The 20,568-nt window shown below is 46.5% G+C and overlaps 1 protein-coding gene across 1 annotated transcript in view; it reads left to right on the forward strand.

Moving 5' to 3' along the window:
- Positions 1-19,435, forward strand: part of RNF114 (ring finger protein 114) — a 35,620-nt gene extending 16,185 nt beyond the window's left edge. The window contains exons 3-6 of the mRNA XM_075350614.1: positions 504-610; positions 859-973; positions 1,053-1,160; positions 15,351-19,435. Coding sequence (XP_075206729.1) covers positions 504-610; positions 859-973; positions 1,053-1,160; positions 15,351-15,416 — 396 coding nt within the window. The 3' untranslated portion in view covers positions 15,417-19,435. The remainder of the gene's footprint in view (positions 1-503; positions 611-858; positions 974-1,052; positions 1,161-15,350) is intronic.
- The last annotated feature ends 1,133 nt before the right edge of the window (positions 19,436-20,568 follow it).

The following is a 20,568-nucleotide window of genomic DNA, read 5'->3' on the forward strand; positions in this document are numbered from 1 at the left end:
ATGCGGAATGGAGAAGGTGGGATGTTATGTCCCGCTCATCTCCGCCCCTCCGCTTCTATTGGCTGGCTGATTTGTGACGTCGCTGTGACGCCGAACGCACCTCCCCCTTAAAGGAGGAATTGTTCGGCAGTCACAGCGACGTCGCCGAGCAGGTAAGTGCGTGTGAAGCTGCCGTAGCGATAATGCATGTGCGACGGGGATCGGGTGCTATCGCGCTGGACATCGCTACCAAATGCTAGCGATGTTGCAACGTGTAAAGTACCCCATTGGCTTCTCTTTTGTAACCCTAGAAGTACACACTCATCCGTCTCCCGCAGTGCGTCGACAATGTTCAGTAATCAGTCAGGTCTGAGTTCCCCTTGGGACCGAGTTGATTCAGAGTATTAATAGCGAGAAAGTTCTGGACTTTCCTCTTCCTGGAGTCAGTTTTTGTTTCTTTAATTAAATCATGGGGATTTCCAGCCGCGTCTGCTGAGTGGTTTCCTGACTGCTTCTCTTTACAGATGGCCCTATCAAACATGCGAAGTCACTCCGCCACTTGTTCCAAATATGACAGCTACGTCATGGAGGGGATTAAGTCGGTGAAGAAGGAGCAGCAACAAGTTGTCAGGTAAGTGTCCTGTAAGTCACGCCTAATATAGGTACAAGCCAGACGTATGTGCAAGGAACAGACGAGCATGTACCAGAAATGTGTGGCCCAGCATGTCTGAATATGGTTTGTATACACTGCTGATCCTACATCTATATAATGCACGGCAACCTCTATCCAGTGCGCTGTGCCCCGTACATGTGGAGCAGTGTATATGACGTGTTCCTCAATTGCAGTATTATAATCCTTCTCTCCTGTTTTTATTGCAGCGATGTCCCAAACCGCTTTACCTTCATGTGTCCATATTGTCGGCAGCAAAACCTGGACCAGGAAGGGTTGGTGGACCATTGCAATAAAAGCCACTTCTCTGACCCCACCCCAGTGGTAAGGACTTAAATTAGTGTTTTCTCCTTTTATATGCCGGCTGCCGATCGTCTACCACCTCACTTGTATTCTCTCTTAGGTTTGCCCTATCTGTGCCTCTATGCCATGGGGAGATCCAGGCTACAGAAGCGCTAATTTCATGGAGCACATCCACCGCCGCCACAGGTTCTCGTATGATACGTTTGTGGTTAGTAAATTTATACATTAACATTTTCATAAGAACTAGCAGAATTATTAATAGCTTACCACCATCTTTGTAAATGTGGCGCAGATGCCCTGTACTTTTTAGTCTGACCAGTGCCATCCAAGATGTTGCGCTCCATTAGATATTCATGTTCCTCTGCTGCTCCCTAGTGGAATCACTGGTGAATGACACGTCACTCTCTGCTAATTTAGGAAAAAAAATGTTTAAAAGGACAGAGTCCTCAGTGGTTGATACCTTTTTAATGGCTAACTGAAAAGATGGTGGTAATAAGCTTTTGAGACTACGCAGGTCTCTTCATCAGACTCAGTATAACACAAAATCTGAAGAGTGACATATTTGTACACAACAGGACATAGAAGGAGCAGTAAATAAAACAAGTTATGTGAAGCAGAACTATCACTATGGCAAGAGGACAAACTGGTGTGGCAGTAAATATTGCAGCAGTTCATAGATAAGGTGTGTGAAAGTTTTATTGTCCTCTGAGGTCTGGTCCAGAGCTGTGATGCCCCCCGGATGGTCTGAGGAGCACATTTCTTAATTGATGTAAAAAGACATAAATCCATGAGACACATTCATTCCTGCTCTGAATGTGTCAAAGGTCATCATAAGTTTGTATTCCCATAGTCTCCTATCTCTCTGGGATTTGAGGTTTCCTTTCAATACCAGCAATTTCATGTCCATGATGCTGTGGTCTGGGTTACAAAAATGTTTGGCCACAGGTAGATCCATCCTTTTTTCTCTACTTGTGTGGCGATGAGAATTCATCCTTGTTCTGAGCTGTTGTCCTGTCTCCCCTAGATATAGACCCCCAGTTGAACATTTGGTACATATAATTAAGTACACCACATTAGTTGTGGTGCAGCTGAAGGTACCTGGGATCTTGTAGTCCTGATGTGATCTGGGAATCTTTATCTTGTCCGTTGTTAATATAAATGGACAGGTCTTAAATTTTTTTCTGGTTGCCGGGAAGTGTTCCTTTTTATTGTTGGTGAGGACAGGGAGCTTCTGACAATGATGCTTCTTAGATTCGGGGGCTGCCTAAAACACAGAAGTGGTGGATCTGGAAAAATAGAATTTAATCGGGCATCTTTTTGCAGTAATGGTTGTAGTTTCCGTGCAGCTCCTCTTACCACCAAATTTGGATTGTAGGTGATTACAAGAGGTACCCGGTTGTTTTCTTTAGTTTTATAATGTAGGAGATGATTTCTTGATATTCTGGTTGCTCTTGTAATCTGATTTTCAATTGGTCTTGGATGGAAGCCTTAATTTTAAAAAGGTCTTTCTGAGGCCCTCAAGGAGATTCTTTATCTGTAGTGTTGGAACATATCCGATTGTACCTGATGGTCTGACTGTACACTATACAGTTTTTATGTGTTTTGGATGAAAACGGTCCCATTTCAGGTATGTTGGACGGTCAATTTGCTTCTGGTGCAGGGATATCTTTCATTGTTCCGTAGTTTAATGATGGTGTCCAACAAGGTGGTATCAGTGCAGGAGTAGTTGATGTTGGGATGAAACAGATTAAAGTGTTCATGGAAGGTCTTCATCTGCTGCTCAGACTGTCCCGATGATTAAAATATCGTCGATGTAATAGTAGTAGGCCAGAGGCCTGATAGGACAAGAGGATAAAAAGTCACTCTCAAGTTTGGCCATAAAAAGATTTGCATACTGTTAAGCCATTTTGCTTCCCATTGCTGTTCCAGTCTTCTGTAGATGGGTCTTTCTGGATTTCCAGATTTGTGAATTTTGGGAAGCATGTAGAATGTGCCTATTCTTGGACTTACGGTTATCAGTTCATCAGCTCGTAAGGATTAGTCAGGCAGACAAGAGACCAGCTTGTTTAGTTCCTTGCAGTAGTCCTGTGTAGGGTCAGACTCCAATCTTTTATAATTTAGAAAGACATGCAGACCTGACTTTTTTTTTTTTTTTTTTTTGTTTTGAGGTATTACTTAGGGTTTATTGTGTTCAATTCTTCGAAATGGTGCACGTGGTTCATGAATTTAGTGCATGGTATGTAGCAAAGGAGAGGGTCGCAACTCTCACACCAGGACATCTGAGTAGGGTAACCTAGCCCACATATTTGGGACTCAACGTCAGAAGATCTTTGGAGTCCACTTGGCAACAATCACAGATGCGACGTAACGATCTGCCATAGGTCTTTCTTTATCGCTTCATTGAGGGACACAAGAAACCATGGGTATATTATGCTGGCACTCTAGCAGTGTACACCCACCAACTGGTACAAAGCTAAATCCGTTTTATCTTTGGGTACATGGGAGGCACATGGGGGCTGCAACGATCCTGTTTCTACCTAAAATTTGTTTTAATGATTTCCATTTGTCTTTCACATACAGCTTTTGATTTGGAAACAGTGTAACCCCTCTCTGTCATCCCATCTAGAGACCGAGAGCAAGCACAGTGTGGGGTTCTGCCACTAGTGTTAACTCTGTGGTCTGTTTTGGAGGGCCCTAACCTCCCCTCAGCACATGAAGAGTGTTTGGGGCTCTCCACACGACTGTCTCTTGCCTCCCTTCCCCAGAGCCAACTTGCCTCCAAAACCTGATGAGCAGGAGAAAACCAGTACCCTTCAGCCATCTGACAGACCATGTTCGAGATGTCTGATGTCAGTCTTCCACTTCTAGTCTACAAAGTGGATTCCATGACCTTCAGGACAGATATTACTATTTTCCTAGCTCCCAGCAGACAGTGGAGGACTCCTGATCCAAAAAAAGATATAGGAGAGGAGATGTATAGCAATTTCTCATCATCCTCCACGCCACCCTGGCTTCTCCAGCGACACAATCTAATTTAGGCCCACTCTTCTGCCAAGGCCTACTCCTGTGATCAGTCGCGTGCCGTTTCCTCTGCACCTCCCCCCTGGTACAACCTACCTTGCTGTTATCTCCTTCTGCCGATTGGGAGGTTGCGCTCCCATTTCAGCCAAGTTTGTACGCCGGCATCAGGGACACTCACGTCCTGCAATTAGTGCATCAGGTTTCCTTGACAGCTCTTCACCACTCCAGAATCGGGGTAAGTCCCCCTACTTAGGGGCACCTTTTTTCATTCCATTCATTTTCTCTCCCGGCACTTCTTGCCATCTCCCTGCTATTTTGTCAAACTTTACTTGTACTTCCTGTAGTAAGAAATTTCCCTCCGGTCAGCCCTCTGCTTGGATTGCAGCCCACCTAACATGCAATCTCACAAGGAGCTCCTGACTGTCTGCAATGAGAATACCTCCTCAAGAACGTTTTTCAGGTTTTCATTTAATCTTGTTTGTGGTCTCAAAGAAGGACTGCTCTGTTTGCCCCATTCTGGACTTCACGTTGTTCAACAAACATGTTCATCTGCGTCGCTTCAGGATGGAGTCCCTTCGGTCTGTTAATAGCCTCCTTGGAATCCGAGGAGTTTCTCAGCTCAGTGCACATCCTGGATGCTTAACTACATATTCCCGTTTTTTCAGTCTCTCCAGAGATAATGGCAGCCATCATGGGCATTTTTCGTACCAGGGAAATTCTGGTCATTCCCGATCTGGACAACTTTTTAATCAAGGCTTCTTCCTACTCTGAATGCCTCAAGAATCTTCAAATTACTCTGGACACTCTCTTCACCATATCTGTTGGATCGGCAACAAGTCGAAGTTGTCTCTGATCCTGGCTGCACGCATTAACTTCATTCTTGGGTATGCTACTCGACACTGCATTCGTAAGCTTCTTCTGGGTAAGATGGTAGCTGCAATGTAGGCAATCCCATTTGGGCAGTTCCAGAATTGTCCTCTTTTTTAGCTTTTACGCCTATCAAAATGGGACAAATCAACTCATTGCTTGGACCAGCCTCTTTCACTTCCTCGCTGGTCAAGAAGTCCCTGGATTGATGGAGGCACTCACCTTTCATTCGACAGAGAAAGTCATTTCTGCCGATACATTAGAAGATCATTACAACTTATGCCAGCCTCCTAGACTGGGGAGCAGTCTTTCAGAGCTTCATGGTCTAGAGTCGATGGACGGTCAGAAATGTTTTCTGAACGTCCATCAAGGTTTATGGAACTTGGGGTGATCGTCTTGGCTCTTCGCTGAAAGGATCTTCTCTTCAGACGTCCGATTCGTGTTCAATCCAACAGTGCCACAGCCGTGGCATACATCAACCACCAAGGTGGTACTCTAATACCCCGGAGTTGGACAATTGAGCCGCCGACTTTATCAAGCACAAGTATCTGACAGTCTTTGACCAGATCTATCTCAGATGGGGAACTCTCATGTTGATTTGATGGCGTCCAGGCGGAACCAGTTAGTGTCGGAAGAGACTTGACTCATATCATGGCTTCATCATTAATAGCCGCCTCAATAGGACATACCACATAGGTACTTTTTATCTAAAGAAAGGAGGACGATATCACATTAGACACACAAAAACCACAAAGAACATAGTGTACAATCATGATAAACAAATATAATCTCAGTGATTATAAACAAAGGATACTTTATCCTGAATAATATAACGTTAGACCATAATGTTTACATGATATGTGTATATATAGGGGAGGGAAAGAGGAAGGAGACAGAGGCTAATGTAGGGACCAAACTCACCCCCCCCCCCCGACTCGCGCACTGCCAGAACCCATCTTCAGGTCTCTGTCGTCAAACAGTGCCCTCATCAAAAGCACGTACATATAACCTGAACACAAAAAAGGAAAGTGTTAAAATAATCATATAACTCTGGTGATAGGGGTGCTTCACACACAGCGAGCTCGCTGCCGAGATCGCTGCTGAGTCACGCTTTTTGTGACGCAGCAGTGACCTCATTAGCGATCTCGCTGTGTGTGACACTGAGCAGCGATCTGGCCCCTGCTGCGAGATCGCTGCTCGTTACACACAGCCCTGGTTCGTTTTCTTCAAAGGCGCTTTCCCGCTGTGACACGCAGATCGCTGTGTGTGACAGCGAGAGAGCGACAAATGAAGCGAGCAGGGAGCAGGAGCCGGCGTCTGGCAGCTGCGGAGGCTGGTAACTAAGATAAACATCGGGTAACCAAGGTGGTTACCCGATATTTACCTTAGTTACCAGCCTCCGCAGCTCTCACGCTGCCTGTGCTGCCGGCTCCGGCTCTCTGCACATGTAGCTGCTGTACACATCGGGTTAATTAACCCGATGTGTACTGTAGCTAGGAGAGCAAGGAGCCAGCGCTCAGTGTGCGCGGCTCCCTGCACACACAGCTAAGCGGTGTGCGCTGGTAACTAATGTAAACATCGGGTAACCATACCCGATGTTTACCTTAGTTACCAGTGTCCGCAGCTTCCAGACGCCGGCTCCGTGCAAGCGCAGCGTCGCTTGCACGTCGCTGCTGGCTGGGGGCTGTTCACTGGTCGCTGGTGAGATCTGCCTGTTTGACAGCTCACCAGCGACCATGTAGCGATGCAGCAGCGATCCTGACCAGGTCAGATCGCTGGTCGGATCGCTGCTGCATCGCTAAAGTGTGAAGGTACCCATAGTCTAAATACCAATGAACCAACGAAGCAAAGATGCATCCATGTATATTGTATGCTAAGTTCAAATCATTAGGTTGTAAATCTTTCATTTATCCATCGTAACTTTTTTTTCTTTAGTATTCCTAACCTATCACTTCCCCTCCTAATAACTGGTACACGATAACTCTAAACCTTAGCTGGTTAACAAAATATATTTAATTTTTTTTTTTTTTTTTTTTATTTTTACTTAAGTGCTTAGTGCCGGGTGAGTCTACAACACCCTGACTTAATTGTGCTCATGTGCTTGCTACCCCTTCCTCTATAGTGGTCTCACCGACATAGGTCAACATGGGCATGAAATTAGGTAACCACATAGCTACTTGCTCATGTGTATCTGTCCTTCATCATATACCTATCAATGTTGTCTGTATCATTCTTTTAAGGGACAGTATGTCCGATTTTTATCAATCCATCTTTTAGGTTGGGACCACGTCTATAGGACAAAAGAAGGGGAAACTTAGTCCTCAATAGTAGGATGCCCCCTAGTTAACTGGCCAATGTTGTCTCAAGATCCAAGATATCCTGCCATTTAAAGAATATGTGGACACAAAGGGAATTTTTTTTATTTGGCATTTATCCTTTCTAGAAAGGTTTTCATGATTCAAAACAAGGGCATGTGACTTGAATTTATGCACCTTCCTCGTTGGATAACTCCTGAAGTTAAATTTCTTGCACAGAACCTAAAGTCTTTTACCTACTGTATCAAATGACAATATTCTCCTCTTAACCCCTTCAACTTTGGGCTATTTTCCCTTTGTTTTTTTCCCCTTCCTTCCGAGAGTCGCAACTTTTTTTTTTTTTATTATTTTTTTTATTTTTCTGTCAATCTTGCCATATAAGGGCTTATTTTTTTGCGGGACAAGTTCTACATTGAAATTTAAACCATAAGTTTTACCATATAGCGTACTGGAAAATAGCCAAAAAAATTCAAAGTGCAAAAAAATTGTGTATGTATGTATGTATGTATGTATGTATGTATGTGTATATAATATATATATATATATATATATATATATATATATATAAACACACAATCACAATTTTCTTTGTCGCTCCATTGGGAGACCCAGACATTTGGGTTGTATAGCTATGCCTCCGGAGGCCACACAAAGCATTACACTAAAAGTGTAAAGCCCCTCCCCTTCTGCCTATACACCCCCCGTGCTCACGGGCTCCTCAGTTTTCTTGCTTTGTGCGAAGGAGGCAGACATCCACGCATAGCTCCACTGCTTGGTCAGCAGCAGCTGCTGACTAGGTCGGATGGAAGAAAAGAGGGCCCATAACAGGGCCCCCAGCATGCTCCCTTCTCACCCCACTCTTGTCGGCGGTGTTGTTAAGGTTGAGGTGCCCATTGCGGGTACACAGGCAGGAGCCACATGCTGTTTTCCTTCCCTATCCCTTAATGGGCTCTGGGTGAAGTGGGATCCGGATCGGTCTCCAGGCACTGGGACCGTGCTCCCTCCGCAGCCCTTGGGAATCTGCAGGATAGGAGCTGGATATCGTCAGGGACAAAGCCCTGCTACTATGAGGTACTCTGTGTCTCCGTGGGGACCGCGCATGGAGCGCTGGTCCCATACACATTACAGCACTGCTGGGTGTGTTAGTGCGCCGGGCATGGAGCGCTTGTGCCAGACACTTTCCAGCTCTGCTGGGTGTGTTAGTGCGCCGGACATGAAACGTTAGTGCCATACACTTTCCAGCACTGCTGGAGGTGTTAGTGCGCCGGGGGACTACGCGCGGCCGCGCTTATAACTTTAGTCCCCGGCTTCTGCGGCCTAGTGTCGTTCTTCCCGCCCACAGGCCTGCCAGTCAGGGAAGGGGCGGGACGCTGCACGGATCGTCAGCAGAGGGCTGGAGCATACATTAGTATCCTCCTCCCTCCTCACTCAGTACAGTGGGGCGCTGGATTCCCGCACTTTTCTTGGGCACGCCCACGGTCTCCTCCTCCTCACAGAACGCCGACAGCCATTCCTGTCAGCGATTCAGACGCTGAGGAGGAGAGGCAACACAGGGAGACCCAGGCAGGGAATCTGGCGACCACACAACCGCTCTGAGCGGTCGGTAAGCAGCACCTGTGGTGCTGGCCCCACTGAGTACCGAAGTGTGTGTATATATATATATATATATATATATATATATATATATATATATATATATATATATATATATATATATATATATATATATATAATTATAGGCCTTTAGGCTATACATTGCACTGTACGGTCGCTCTGTTGAGTTTTGGCTATATACCCTCCTGGTTGTTCTCAGAGGAGACAACATGTCATCTGCAAAAAGCAAGGGTGCCACAGCACAGACGTATTTTGCAATCTGTACCTCATGTACAGCTGTACTACCGGCAGGGTCCACTGACCCTCATTGTGTGCAATGCTCGGCCCCGGTTGCGCTTACTCAGCCGGAGCCTCTGCTACAAGTGGCCCAGGTGGATCCACCTGCTACCACTGTCCAGGTGACAGGGACGGAGTTTGCAGCCTTTGCTGACAAGCTGTCTGACACTATGGATAAATGGTCTGCTAAAATACTAGAAGCTTTGCAGTCCAGACCGGTGATTCAGGCCCCGGGCTCTATCCAATCCTTGACCCCTGGGCCCCCTCAATTGGAACAGCACTGTGCCCCGGGGGTAACCCACAGGTCCCAGGGTGAGGTCTCTGACACGGACCGCAGTCCCAGGCCGCCCAAGCGGGGTCGCTGGGAAATTCCCTCCACTTCATCACACTGTTCAGGGTCCCAGCAAGGGGACTCTCTGGAGGATGAAGCGGAGGTCTCAGATCAGAATTCTGATACTGAAGCCGCTCTCAACCTAGATACACCTGAAGGTGACGCAGTAGTGAATGACCTTATAGCGACCATCAATCAGGTGTTGGATATTTCTCCCCCAGCTCCTCCAATTGAGGAGTCTGCTTCTCAGGAGAAATTCCGTTTCAGGTTTCCAAAGCGTACATTAAATATGTTTCTGGATCACTCTGACTTCAGAGAGGCAATCCAGAAAAACCAGGACTGTCCAGACAAGCGTTTTTCCAAGCGCCTTAAGGACACACGTTATCCCTTCCCCCCCCCGAGGTTGTCAAGGGCTGGACTCAGTGTCCTAAGGTGGATCCTCCAATCTCCAGACTGGCGGCTAGATCCATAGTGGCAGTGGAAGACGGGGCTTCACTCAAAGATGCCACTGACAGACAGATGGAGCTATGGTTGAAATCCATCTATGAAGCTATCGGCGCGTCTTTTGCTCCAGCATTCGCAGCCGTATGGGCACTCCAAGCTATCTCAGCTTGTCAGGCGCAGATTCATACGGTAACATGTACATCTGCCCCACAAGTGGTGTCCTTAACCAATCAGGCGTCGGCGTTTGCGTCCTACGCCATTAATGCTATCCTCGACTCTGCGAGCCGTACGGCGGTGGCATCCGCCAACTCGGTGGTACTCCGCAGGGCCATGTGGCTACGTGAATGGAAGGCAGACTCTGCTTCCAAAAAGTTCTTAACCGGTTTGCCATTGGCTGGCGACCGCTTGTTTGGTGAGCGATTGGATGAAATCATTAAACAATCCAAGGGAAAGGATTCATCCTTACCCCAGTCCAAACCAAACAGACCTCAACCACGGAAGGTACAATCGAGGTTTCGGTCCTTTCGGACCGCGGGCAGATCTCAATTTTCCTCGTCCAAAAGGCCTCAGAAAGATCAGAGAAACTCAGATGCATGGCGGTCTAAGTCACGTCCTAAAAAGACCGCCGGAGGCGCCGCTCCCAAAGCGGCCTCCTCATGACTTTTGGCCTCTTCAAACCGCATCCTCGGTCGGTGGCAGGCTCTCCCGCTTTTGCGACATCTGGCTGCCACAAGTAAAAGACCGATGGGTGAGAGACCTTCTACCTCACGGTTACAGGATAGAGTTCAACTCTCGTCCTCCGACTCGTTTCTTCAGAACATCTCCACCCCCCGACAGAGCCGAGGCTCTTATGCAGGCGGTGGACACCCTGAAGACGGAAGGAGTGGTGATCCCGGTTCCTCTTCAGCAACGGGGTCACGGTTTTTACTCCAACTTGTTCGTGGTGCCAAAAAAGGACGGATCCTTCCGTCCCGTTCTGGACCTGAAGCTGCTCAACAAGCATGTGAAAACCAGGCGGTTCCGGATGGAATCGCTTCGCTCCGTCATCGCCTCCATGTCCCAAGGAGATTTCCTGGCATCAATAGACATCAAAGATGCTTATCTCCACGTACCGATTGCGTCAGAGCATCAGCGCTTCCTGCGCTTCGCCATAGGGGACGAACACCTTCAGTTCGTGGCACTACCTTTTGGCCTGGCAACAGCCCCACGGGTCTTCACCAAGGTCATGGCAACAGTGGTGGCAATCCTACACTCTCAGGGACACTCGGTGATCCCTTACTTAGACGATCTACTGGTCAAGGCACCCTCTCAAGGGGCATGCCAACACAGCCTGAACATTGCTCTGGAAACTCTCCAGAGTTTCGGGTGGATCATCAATTTTCCAAAGTCAAATCTGACACCGGCCCAATCACTGACATATCTTGGCATGGAGTTTCATACTCTCTCAGCGATAGTGAAGCTTCCGCTGAACAAACAGCGTTCACTACAGACAGGGGTGCAATCTCTCCTTCAAGGTCAGTCACACCCCCTGAGGCGCCTCATGCACTTCCTAGGGAAGATGGTGGCAGCAATGGAGGCAGTTCCTTTTGCGCAGTTTCATCTGCGCCCACTTCAATGGGACATTCTCCGCAAATGGGACAGGAAGTCGACGTCCCTCGACAGGAACGTCTCCCTTTCTCGGGCAGCCAAAGCTTCCCTTCAGTGGTGGCTTCTTCCCACTTCTCTGTCGAAGGGGAAATCCTTCCTGCCCCCATCCTGGGCTGTGGTCACGACGGACACGAGCCTGTCAGGGTGGGGAGCGGTCTTTCTCCACCACAGGGCTCAGGGGACTTGGACTCAGACAGAGTCCTCCCTTCAGATCAATGTTCTGGAGATAAGGGCAGTGTATCTTGCCCTAAAAGCATTCCAGCCGTGGCTGGAAGGCAAACAGATCCGAATTCAGTCGGACAACTCTACAGCGGTGGCATACATCAACCACCAAGGCGGGACACGCAGTCGGCAAGCCTTCCAGGAGGTCCGGCGGATTCTGCTATGGGTGGAAGCCACAGCCTCCACCATATCCGCAGTTCACATCCCGGGCGTAGAAAACTGGGAAGCAGATTTTCTCAGTCGCCAGGGCATGGACGCAGGGGAATGGTCCCTTCACCCGGACGTGTTTCAGGAGATCTGTTGCCGCTGGGGCATGCCGGACGTCGACCTAATGGCGTCCCGGCACAACAACAAGGTCCCGACGTTCATGGCACGGTCTCAAGATCACAGAGCTCTGGCGGCAGACGCCTTAGTTCAGGATTGGTCGCAGTTTCAACTCCCTTATGTGTTTCCTCCTCTGGCACTGTTGCCCAGAGTGTTACGCAAGATCAGGGCCGACTGCCGTCGCGCCATCCTCGTCGCTCCAGACTGGCCGAGGAGGTCGTGGTACCCGGATCTGTGGCATCTCACGGTCGGCCAACCGTGGGCGCTCCCAGACCGACCAGACTTGCTGTCTCAAGGGCCGTTTTTCCATCTGAATTCTGCGGCCCTGAACCTGACTGTGTGGCCATTGAGTCCTGGATCCTAGCGTCTTCAGGTTTATCTCAAGAGGTCATTGCCACCATGAGACAGGCTAGGAAACCAACGTCCGCCAAGATCTACCACAGGACTTTGAAAATTTTCCTGTCGTGGTGCTCTGCTCAGGGCGTTGCTCCCTGGCCGTTTACCTTGCCCACTTTTCTGTCCTTTCTTCAATCCGGATTAGAAAAGGGTTTGTCACTAGGCTCACTTAAGGGACAAGTCTCTGCGCTCTCTGTGTTTTTTCAGAAGCGCCTAGCCAGACTTCCACAGGTACGCACGTTCCTGCAGGGGGTTTGTCACATCGTACCTCCTTACAGGCGTCCGTTAGAACCCTGGGATCTGAACAGGGTGCTGATGGTTCTTCAGAAACCACCGTTCGAGCCAATGAGGGATATCTCTCTCTCGCGCCTTTCACAGAAGGTGGTCTTCTTAGTGGCAGTCACATCACTTCGGAGAGTGTCTGAGCTAGCAGCGCTGTCATGCAAAGCCCCCTTCCTGGTGTTTGTTTCACCAGGACAAGGTGGTTCTGCGTCCGGTTCCGGAATTTCTCCCTAAGGTGGTATCCCCCTTTCATCTCAATCAGGATATCTCCTTACCCTCTTTTTGTCCTCATCCAGTTCACCAATGTGAAAAGGATTTGCACTTGTTAGATCTGGTGAGAGCACTCAGATTCTACATTTCTCTTACGGCGCCCCTGCGCCGCTCGGATGCACTCTTTGTCCTTGTCGCTGGCCAGCGTAAAGGGACACAAGCTTCCAAATCAACCCTGGCTCGGTGGATCAAGGAACCAATTCTCGAGGCCTATCGTTCCTCCGGGCTTCCGGTTCCCTCAGGGCTGAAGGCCCATTTTACCAGGGCCGTGGGAGCGTCCTGGGCTTTGCGGCACCAGGCTACGGCTCAGCAGGTGTGTCAGGCGGCTACCTGGTCGAGCCTGCACACTTTCACGAAACACTATCAGGTGCATACCTATGCTTCGGCAGATGCCAGCCTAGGTAGGCGAGTCCTTCAGGCGGCGGTTGCCCACCTGTAGGACGGAGCCGGTTACGGCTCTATTATGAGGTATTATTTACCCACCCAGGGACTGCTTTTGGACGTCCCAATTGTCTGGGTCTCCCAATGGAGCGACAAAGAAGAAGGGAATTTTGTTTACTTACCGTAAATTCCTTTTCTTCTAGCTCCAATTGGGAGACCCAGCACCCGCCCCTGTTTTTTGTGTACACATGTTGTTCATGTTGAATGGTTTCAGTTCTCCGATATTCCTTCGGATTGAATTTACTTTAAACCAATTATAATTTTTTCCTCCTTCTTGCTTTTGCACCAAAACTGAGGAGCCCGTGAGCACGGGGGGTGTATAGGCAGAAGGGGAGGGGCTTTACACTTTTAGTGTAATGCTTTGTGTGGCCTCCGGAGGCATAGCTATACAACCCAATTGTCTGGGTCTCCCAATTGGAGCTAGAAGAAAAGGAATTTACGGTAAGTAAACAAAATTCCCTTCTTTTTGCACTTTGAATTTTTTTGGCCATTTTCCTTATATTTTTTATATATATAACTGCCCGATTTTTGTTTTTGGGATAGTTTATTCACTGTATGGTAGAACTGATGTGTCGCTGTGATGCTCAGGTCGGTACAAGTTTGTAGATACCAACATGTATAGGTTTACTTCTATCTAAAAGGGTAAAAAAAAAAATTCAGAAGTTCAAAAAAAGTGCACTTTTTGCGCCATTATTCGTGATCTGTAGCATTCTCAGTTTTCAGAATTTATGGATCAGTGACTGCTTATTTTTTGCGTCTTACACTACGTTTTTAATGATACCATTTTTGCACAAACACCGTATTTTTGAACGCATGTTATCGCAATTTGCGCAAAATTCGCTGCTGCTAAAAACGTAATTTTGGAGGTTTTTTTGCAGTTTACTGATCAGATTAGTTGATTTTATATTTTGATCGGGCATTTCTGAAAGCTGAGATACCAAATATGTTTTTTTTTTAAACCTTTAATTTTCAATGGGGCAAATGGGGGGTGATTTGAACTTTTTAGGTGTTTAATTTCTTTTTTTTTTTTTTTCTAGTTTACTAGTACCCTCTAAGGGACTGTAACGATCAGCAGTCTGATCACTCATTCTTTCATGTAGATTAGCGCAGCATTGCTCTGAGCTGCACACAAGCCGCTCTCCTCTCACACACGGCCCTCTGCCGACTAAGAGGAACTGACTCATGATAGCTACAGGAGTCCTCACATGACCCTGTGCTACCACGGCAACCATCGAATCTACGTGGTCACATCACGTGACTTCCAATGGAGCTGGGTAAGTTAATGTTTACCGTGGCCCGCTGTTACATCGTGCTATAAAATGCATACAGCTGCACACTGAAAAAGCCAAAAATGTACAAGGGAAAATATGGCACTGCATTACTGCAAAAGAGAGATATTTAGTTTATGTATTGGCCAATGCATGTAACCCCGGAAACCAACGGCAAGGTATATCTCTGTATTCCGGGAACCTAACTTAAATGCCACTATCTAGGTTAAAAACATCTGTATCTGGGCAAATGCCACTATTTGGACTACAAACCTCCATGTATGGGCGGCTTTTTCTGGCTTTTTCAGTGTGCAGCTGTATGCATTTTATAGTTACTATGTTTTTTCAGTTAGCACCTGTTCACATTTTGTTGGATGTGCGGGTCAGTTTTTTTTAGATATCATGCTGTGACATTTTCAGTGCGCTGTAAGGGGTTAACTGGCACGAGTGGATTCTCTACCCACTCATGTTTGATAGCCGCACATGTAAGCTGTTCAAATCAGCTGACATGTGCAGTGATCTCTGCCGCGCAGCAGCAGGCGGGAAGTAACCTGACGCGGTTTAACTTGACGGTATTTTTTTTTTTTTTATTTTTCTGCCTTATTTTTGCTGCTCTGCCTCCCTCTCGTGGTACTTACAGGAATTACACCCGTTTCACATTCCCATTTTCTTTCATGTAGGATTACAGCGCTGATGAGGACGACATGATGCGTGAAGCTCTGGTCCGATCCTTAACGGACAATTGAGAATGGTGACGAGGGAAGAATCCATACTTTGTCTGACCCCTCCCGTTCCCCCTGCATCTGGATTATCTATGTTCACAGGATAGGCTGCTGACCAGCTGAGAGCGACTCTTCTGTTTAGGCGTTGGACTTGGGTGCTTGTTCACCGCTCAGTGTGTCCAGGTGATAGATGTCTGTATGTGTCAATCGTTTTCACTGTCGATCATGAGGATGAGTTCTGCAATCACGATAGCTACCACCCTCCCCTTCATATATTCTGTTATAACTGCATTGTACAGGTTTCTATGTGTATTCATGTATTTTGTAGGCAGGGAGACGATAAGTCTTTGTATAACCGCTGGATTTTATATCAGATTTCTTATCTGCTTTCAGTTGATTATTTTTTTTCATTGATCATAGTCCTTGTATTGGATCAATGTGGCTTTACTTCTATCTCCAGTTTTCTCTAACTCTCCATTGAATGTGGGTCTGTAGTCTGAGTTCATCATGTGCAACCTCAGGGCGAGCTAGTTCAACATATTCTTCACGATTTCTCCTATCTGTCCTGGGTTTTCTATAGGGGACTATTACTGTTTGTATGAGCAGAAAATCCTAGGGCTGGTACTATACAGAATTGAAGGGTTGTCCCATCTCCGCAACGACTGTCCACGTGACCTATTTGGGACTGCAGAACCCCCACCCTATTAACCCTAGAGACATTTTATTACATGGTCGCCCCCGTGTAGTAATTTCCCGGTTGGGGCTAGATTGCACTTTGATCCAATGAAGTGCAGAGTTAGAGCGCTGGAGGTCTCATTCATCACTGTACACTGCAAGCATGGGGAACATAAAGTGCTACTGTAGCCATTGTGCTCTCCCCTCACCAAAAAGGTTTCTAAACTGCAGCCTTATTCGCCCATAGGTCCCTATATTTGTATATTCTCTGCAGCAGTAACTGCATATTTTCATTAAGGTTGATGGGAGTAGGAGAATGTGCAGGTGGAGGAAAACATAGTACAACATCTTCATTGTTTAATGTGCAGATTTTTCGGCACTGAAATGGGGTTAAAAACCCCCCAAAAAACAAACAAAATCCGTGTGGAAACTACAAATCCGGACATAAAATCTGCAGCACTTCCATCAAGTGTGGATGTACCCTTATGCTTCTTCAGGGTCTCAATAGACTTTGACTAACATGCTTCCAGTTTCTTCATTAATATGATATCTTGGGGGGTCAGTGTTCTGCTTTTAGGGAGAAACGCATTAGTTTTCCTTTTAAGATGAGGTCACACAATATAACTTCTCTATCCACAGGAAAGTGATAAGTTGCTGATCACTGCGACCCCCACCGATCACAGGAACGGAGATCCCAATCCCCCTCTTTTCCTGATCAGTGGGACTGATGAAGACGAGGCCCCTTTTAAAGAACAAGTCCGCTTTTGTTTTCTTTTTATATACTCAATTAAAGGAGACCATATATGTGTCTGTAGTCCCGGTTTTGTGCTCTAGGGCCACATTCACACATCTGAAGGTCAGTCTTGGAACGGCTGCAGGTCTCCTGACCTGAACTTGCCAGCTTTTTATATATGCTTTTAGTTTTGAGAGACCCATAAACAATCTGTAAATCAGATTCGAAGGTCAAATCGCTCATCAGAGATGGTCACGGATTTTGGTCTAGATTTAGGGGGGGGGGATGCAAGAGAAAGCTTCCATTACTAGACACCTACTACCATAAACTGTTCTATCCTAAAACTAACAATAACAAAAGTGAAATGGCAAAAAGAAAAATCCTTCCAGTAAATTTCCCCCCTCGTGTCTCAATTCCTCACTAGATTTGATTTCTGTTCTCGCTGTCAGTGAATGGGAACATTTATTGCTTACAGCCAGAGCCTGAAGACTTCTCACAGCTGTGTGTGCAACAATGAGTGTAGAGGACAGAGCTGTGTCTAAAGGGTCTTAGGAGGGACATCTGCAGGAAGAAATCGGGTCAGCAGGGTTTTGGGTTTTCTTTCCCTCACATCTAATTGGACTGAGTAGGAAAATGAATTACCCCAGTGTATGTGCAGAGGGTAAAAACTGACTCAATATCAGTGTGACACCCAAACATAACCAAAACCCTGGAATAAATACACACCAAAGGATTGGGGAACTGATCGCTACTCACCGTATTAAGTTACACTGTTCCCTGCCTAGCCGCGGAGGTTTGCACCCTAGTGAGCGATATGGGGCCCCTGATTCTCGATGGCTATCCTTCCTAGATCTCCTAAATCCTTTCCCTAATTATTATAGGACTAAGTACATAAGCTGAACGAGATAGTAGTAAAATAGCACTTAATGGTGTGTAGCAAGTGATCTGAGTCGACTACTGGCCATATGGAGTTGGGTCATCGTCACGATGCGTTTATTTCTTATTCGTTGGTGGCTAGGGGTTTCTCAGGGGACACTGGAAACAAAAGGGGCTTAATAGCCTTCCAGGGATTTGCCGCCAAACATTTAAATCTGGAGACTAGGTATGCCTCTTGTAAGCACTTCCGGGGGTACGTTCTCTGCACTCCACCTACCTGTGAGTAAATCATGTATACAGGATGGTGGGGTGCCACTTCGCTCTCATTATAGGGTGTCAATCTCTGCAGCTAGGCAGGGTACAGTCTATGTAATAGGGCTGAGAAGGAATCTATCCCCAATCCCCTGCTGTGTATATCAGACATCGTATTTATTCCACCATTTGTAATCCTGCTGGGTGTCACATTCAGTCAGTTTATCATTTGCACATAATATTGGGGTAATTTATTTTAATTGGATGTTAATAAAATGTGATGCTTTGATGCGGTAACTATACAGTCTGTTAATTTTGATGCATACTCTTCTATATACATGCTGTATTGAGTAGGAAAATGACAGCACTAAAAAAAATAAAAATAAATTCTATATACCATTAAGTTGTGTGACAAAGCGATTTATTAAAGAGAACCTATAAGGTGCAATATACACCCAGAACCACGAGCAGTTCTGGATGGAAATTGCTAATCCCTGCCTAACCGTCCCTGTATACACTAGTATAGATAGAGCTCTATAGAAAATGTATTTCTAAAGATCTTTTTATATCTCATGCTAATGAGCGCGGGGACCAGTCCAAAAGGAGTTATATCCCCAGACTATTCCACCTTTTCAGCATGGTAGCATGCCCACAGGGGCGTACTCGTATGCTATTCAATGCAGCGTCACAGCGCGTACCTGTGTTCGCTGTGACCGCACTTATGAATGTTGGGCACTTTCGGTCATGCGCAGTAGACCTCTCTGAAGCCTTGACGCGTACACTCTGCTTCATACTGCGCATGAACGGAAGTGTCCGGCATTCAGAAGCGCGGTGACGGCGAACACAAGTACGCGCGGCACCGCTTGTGACACTGCATTGAATAACATGTTAGTACACCCTGTGGGCGTACTACCATGCTAATAGGACGTGGGATAGAACTCTGTTGGGACTAGTCCTTGCTCTCATTAGCATATCATAAAGGATCTTTAGAAATACTTTTTCTAAAGATCTCTATCTATGCTAGTGTATACAGGGTCGGTTAGGCAGGGATTACAAATATGGACAGGTTCCCTTTAACCATTTCCACATCACTAACACTGCCTTTTAAAGTTGCTGACCTGTTTGAGGAGTGTGAAGGCGTTTTGCTGTACCTCTGCGCTCCTGCCTGCGCAGGATGACAGGCGGCCATGTCTGTGTGATTTCTGTTTTTCCAATGCTGAACTGTCGTCTTTATTATTTCCTTTTCTTACTAGAAGGCAATATGCACCGTATTAGTAAGACTTCAGTAACCATGAATACGATGCGTACTTCTGTGAACAGCCGCCCGGGCACATTTGGGTTCTTTCCCCTTTGCTGATTTCTTGCTTCCAGGACGGTCGACCTCAGAAAACTTCTTCTCTCTGTCACATTTATTATTTATGCAAATACATGTATCAGGTGATTTACATAAATTTTCCAAAATAATGTTTGTAATTCTGAGCAGCAATAAAGCACTTAGAGGAATCAATGAGTTGTGTCCTTGTGTGCCGGCAACACGTCTGTCATCCAACCCTCGCCAGAGGTATGCGGCATGGATATGTCTGCCATTGTAATGTGCACAGGGACTGATGCCTTCATGCCTCTTATACGCTGGCCTTTCCTTCCAGGAAGCCTCAATCAGGGCGTTACGAAGCCATATTATTCATCACTAATCAGCTCCACATGGAGATTGGATATTATGGCAGTTTATCGCCCATGTATGCGGCTGCCTGTATTCTGCACCTTGTGGCTTCTCCCTGTGATTTCCTCTGTCCAGACGCCTGTTCTGTGTATTACCTGGCTGACAATGGGAAGCTTCTCCCCAGCACCGCACCATCCTGGACACCCGGCTTCACATCCCAATGTTTTGTGCTGATCCCAGACTGCACAGATGGAGGCTTGGACCTGTGACTGCGGGATTAGATGCGCATCCTATTAATTATGCATCCAGTATAGAAAGGGACAGGAGTTAATTTTTGTTTTTGTTTTAAAAGGCCAGTTCCTTGGGTGAGACAGGAGGAAGGTGATACTTAATCTACAACTGTTAGATCTGGAACTTCTGCCCCAGATCCTGTGTGATTCTACATAATGTGCTAGTCACAGACATCACACCATCAGGACCTAATGGTGCATCTGCTGAGGTTGGGTCTCCATGGTCTCGCATGTAATATTCTCATATATAGGACACATTTACATCCAAATCTCACATCTGTAGTCGATCAGTGTTTGTTTGTTTTTTTTTTTTTTTTATTTCTTTGTTTCTTCTGTATAAATAGACACCTACCATTGTCTGTATGCCCTTGCACATGCTACAACCTTTCCCATTTAAGTAAATGGATCCCCTTCCCAAACACCCACCCTAATAAAAAAAACAAACAAACAAAAAAACAATACATTGCAATCTGGTGCTATCAGAGTTGCCTCTATAAGCTCTGATTATCACTAAGGCCTCATTTAAATGAGCATACAGTGTGTCCACCCATATCCTGTCCACCGCCATTAACTTGAGAATGGCGGCAGCTATAGGCATAGAAGTGGTGTCTAGGTATAGTAAAGTAGCCATGCGCTACGCAATGAAACCACCTATAGCGCCACCTGGTGGAAAACAATGGAGTGAGCATT

This window comes from Anomaloglossus baeobatrachus, chromosome 5 (genome assembly GCF_048569485.1).
Source record: "Anomaloglossus baeobatrachus isolate aAnoBae1 chromosome 5, aAnoBae1.hap1, whole genome shotgun sequence".
NCBI lineage: Eukaryota > Metazoa > Chordata > Amphibia > Anura > Aromobatidae > Anomaloglossus > Anomaloglossus baeobatrachus.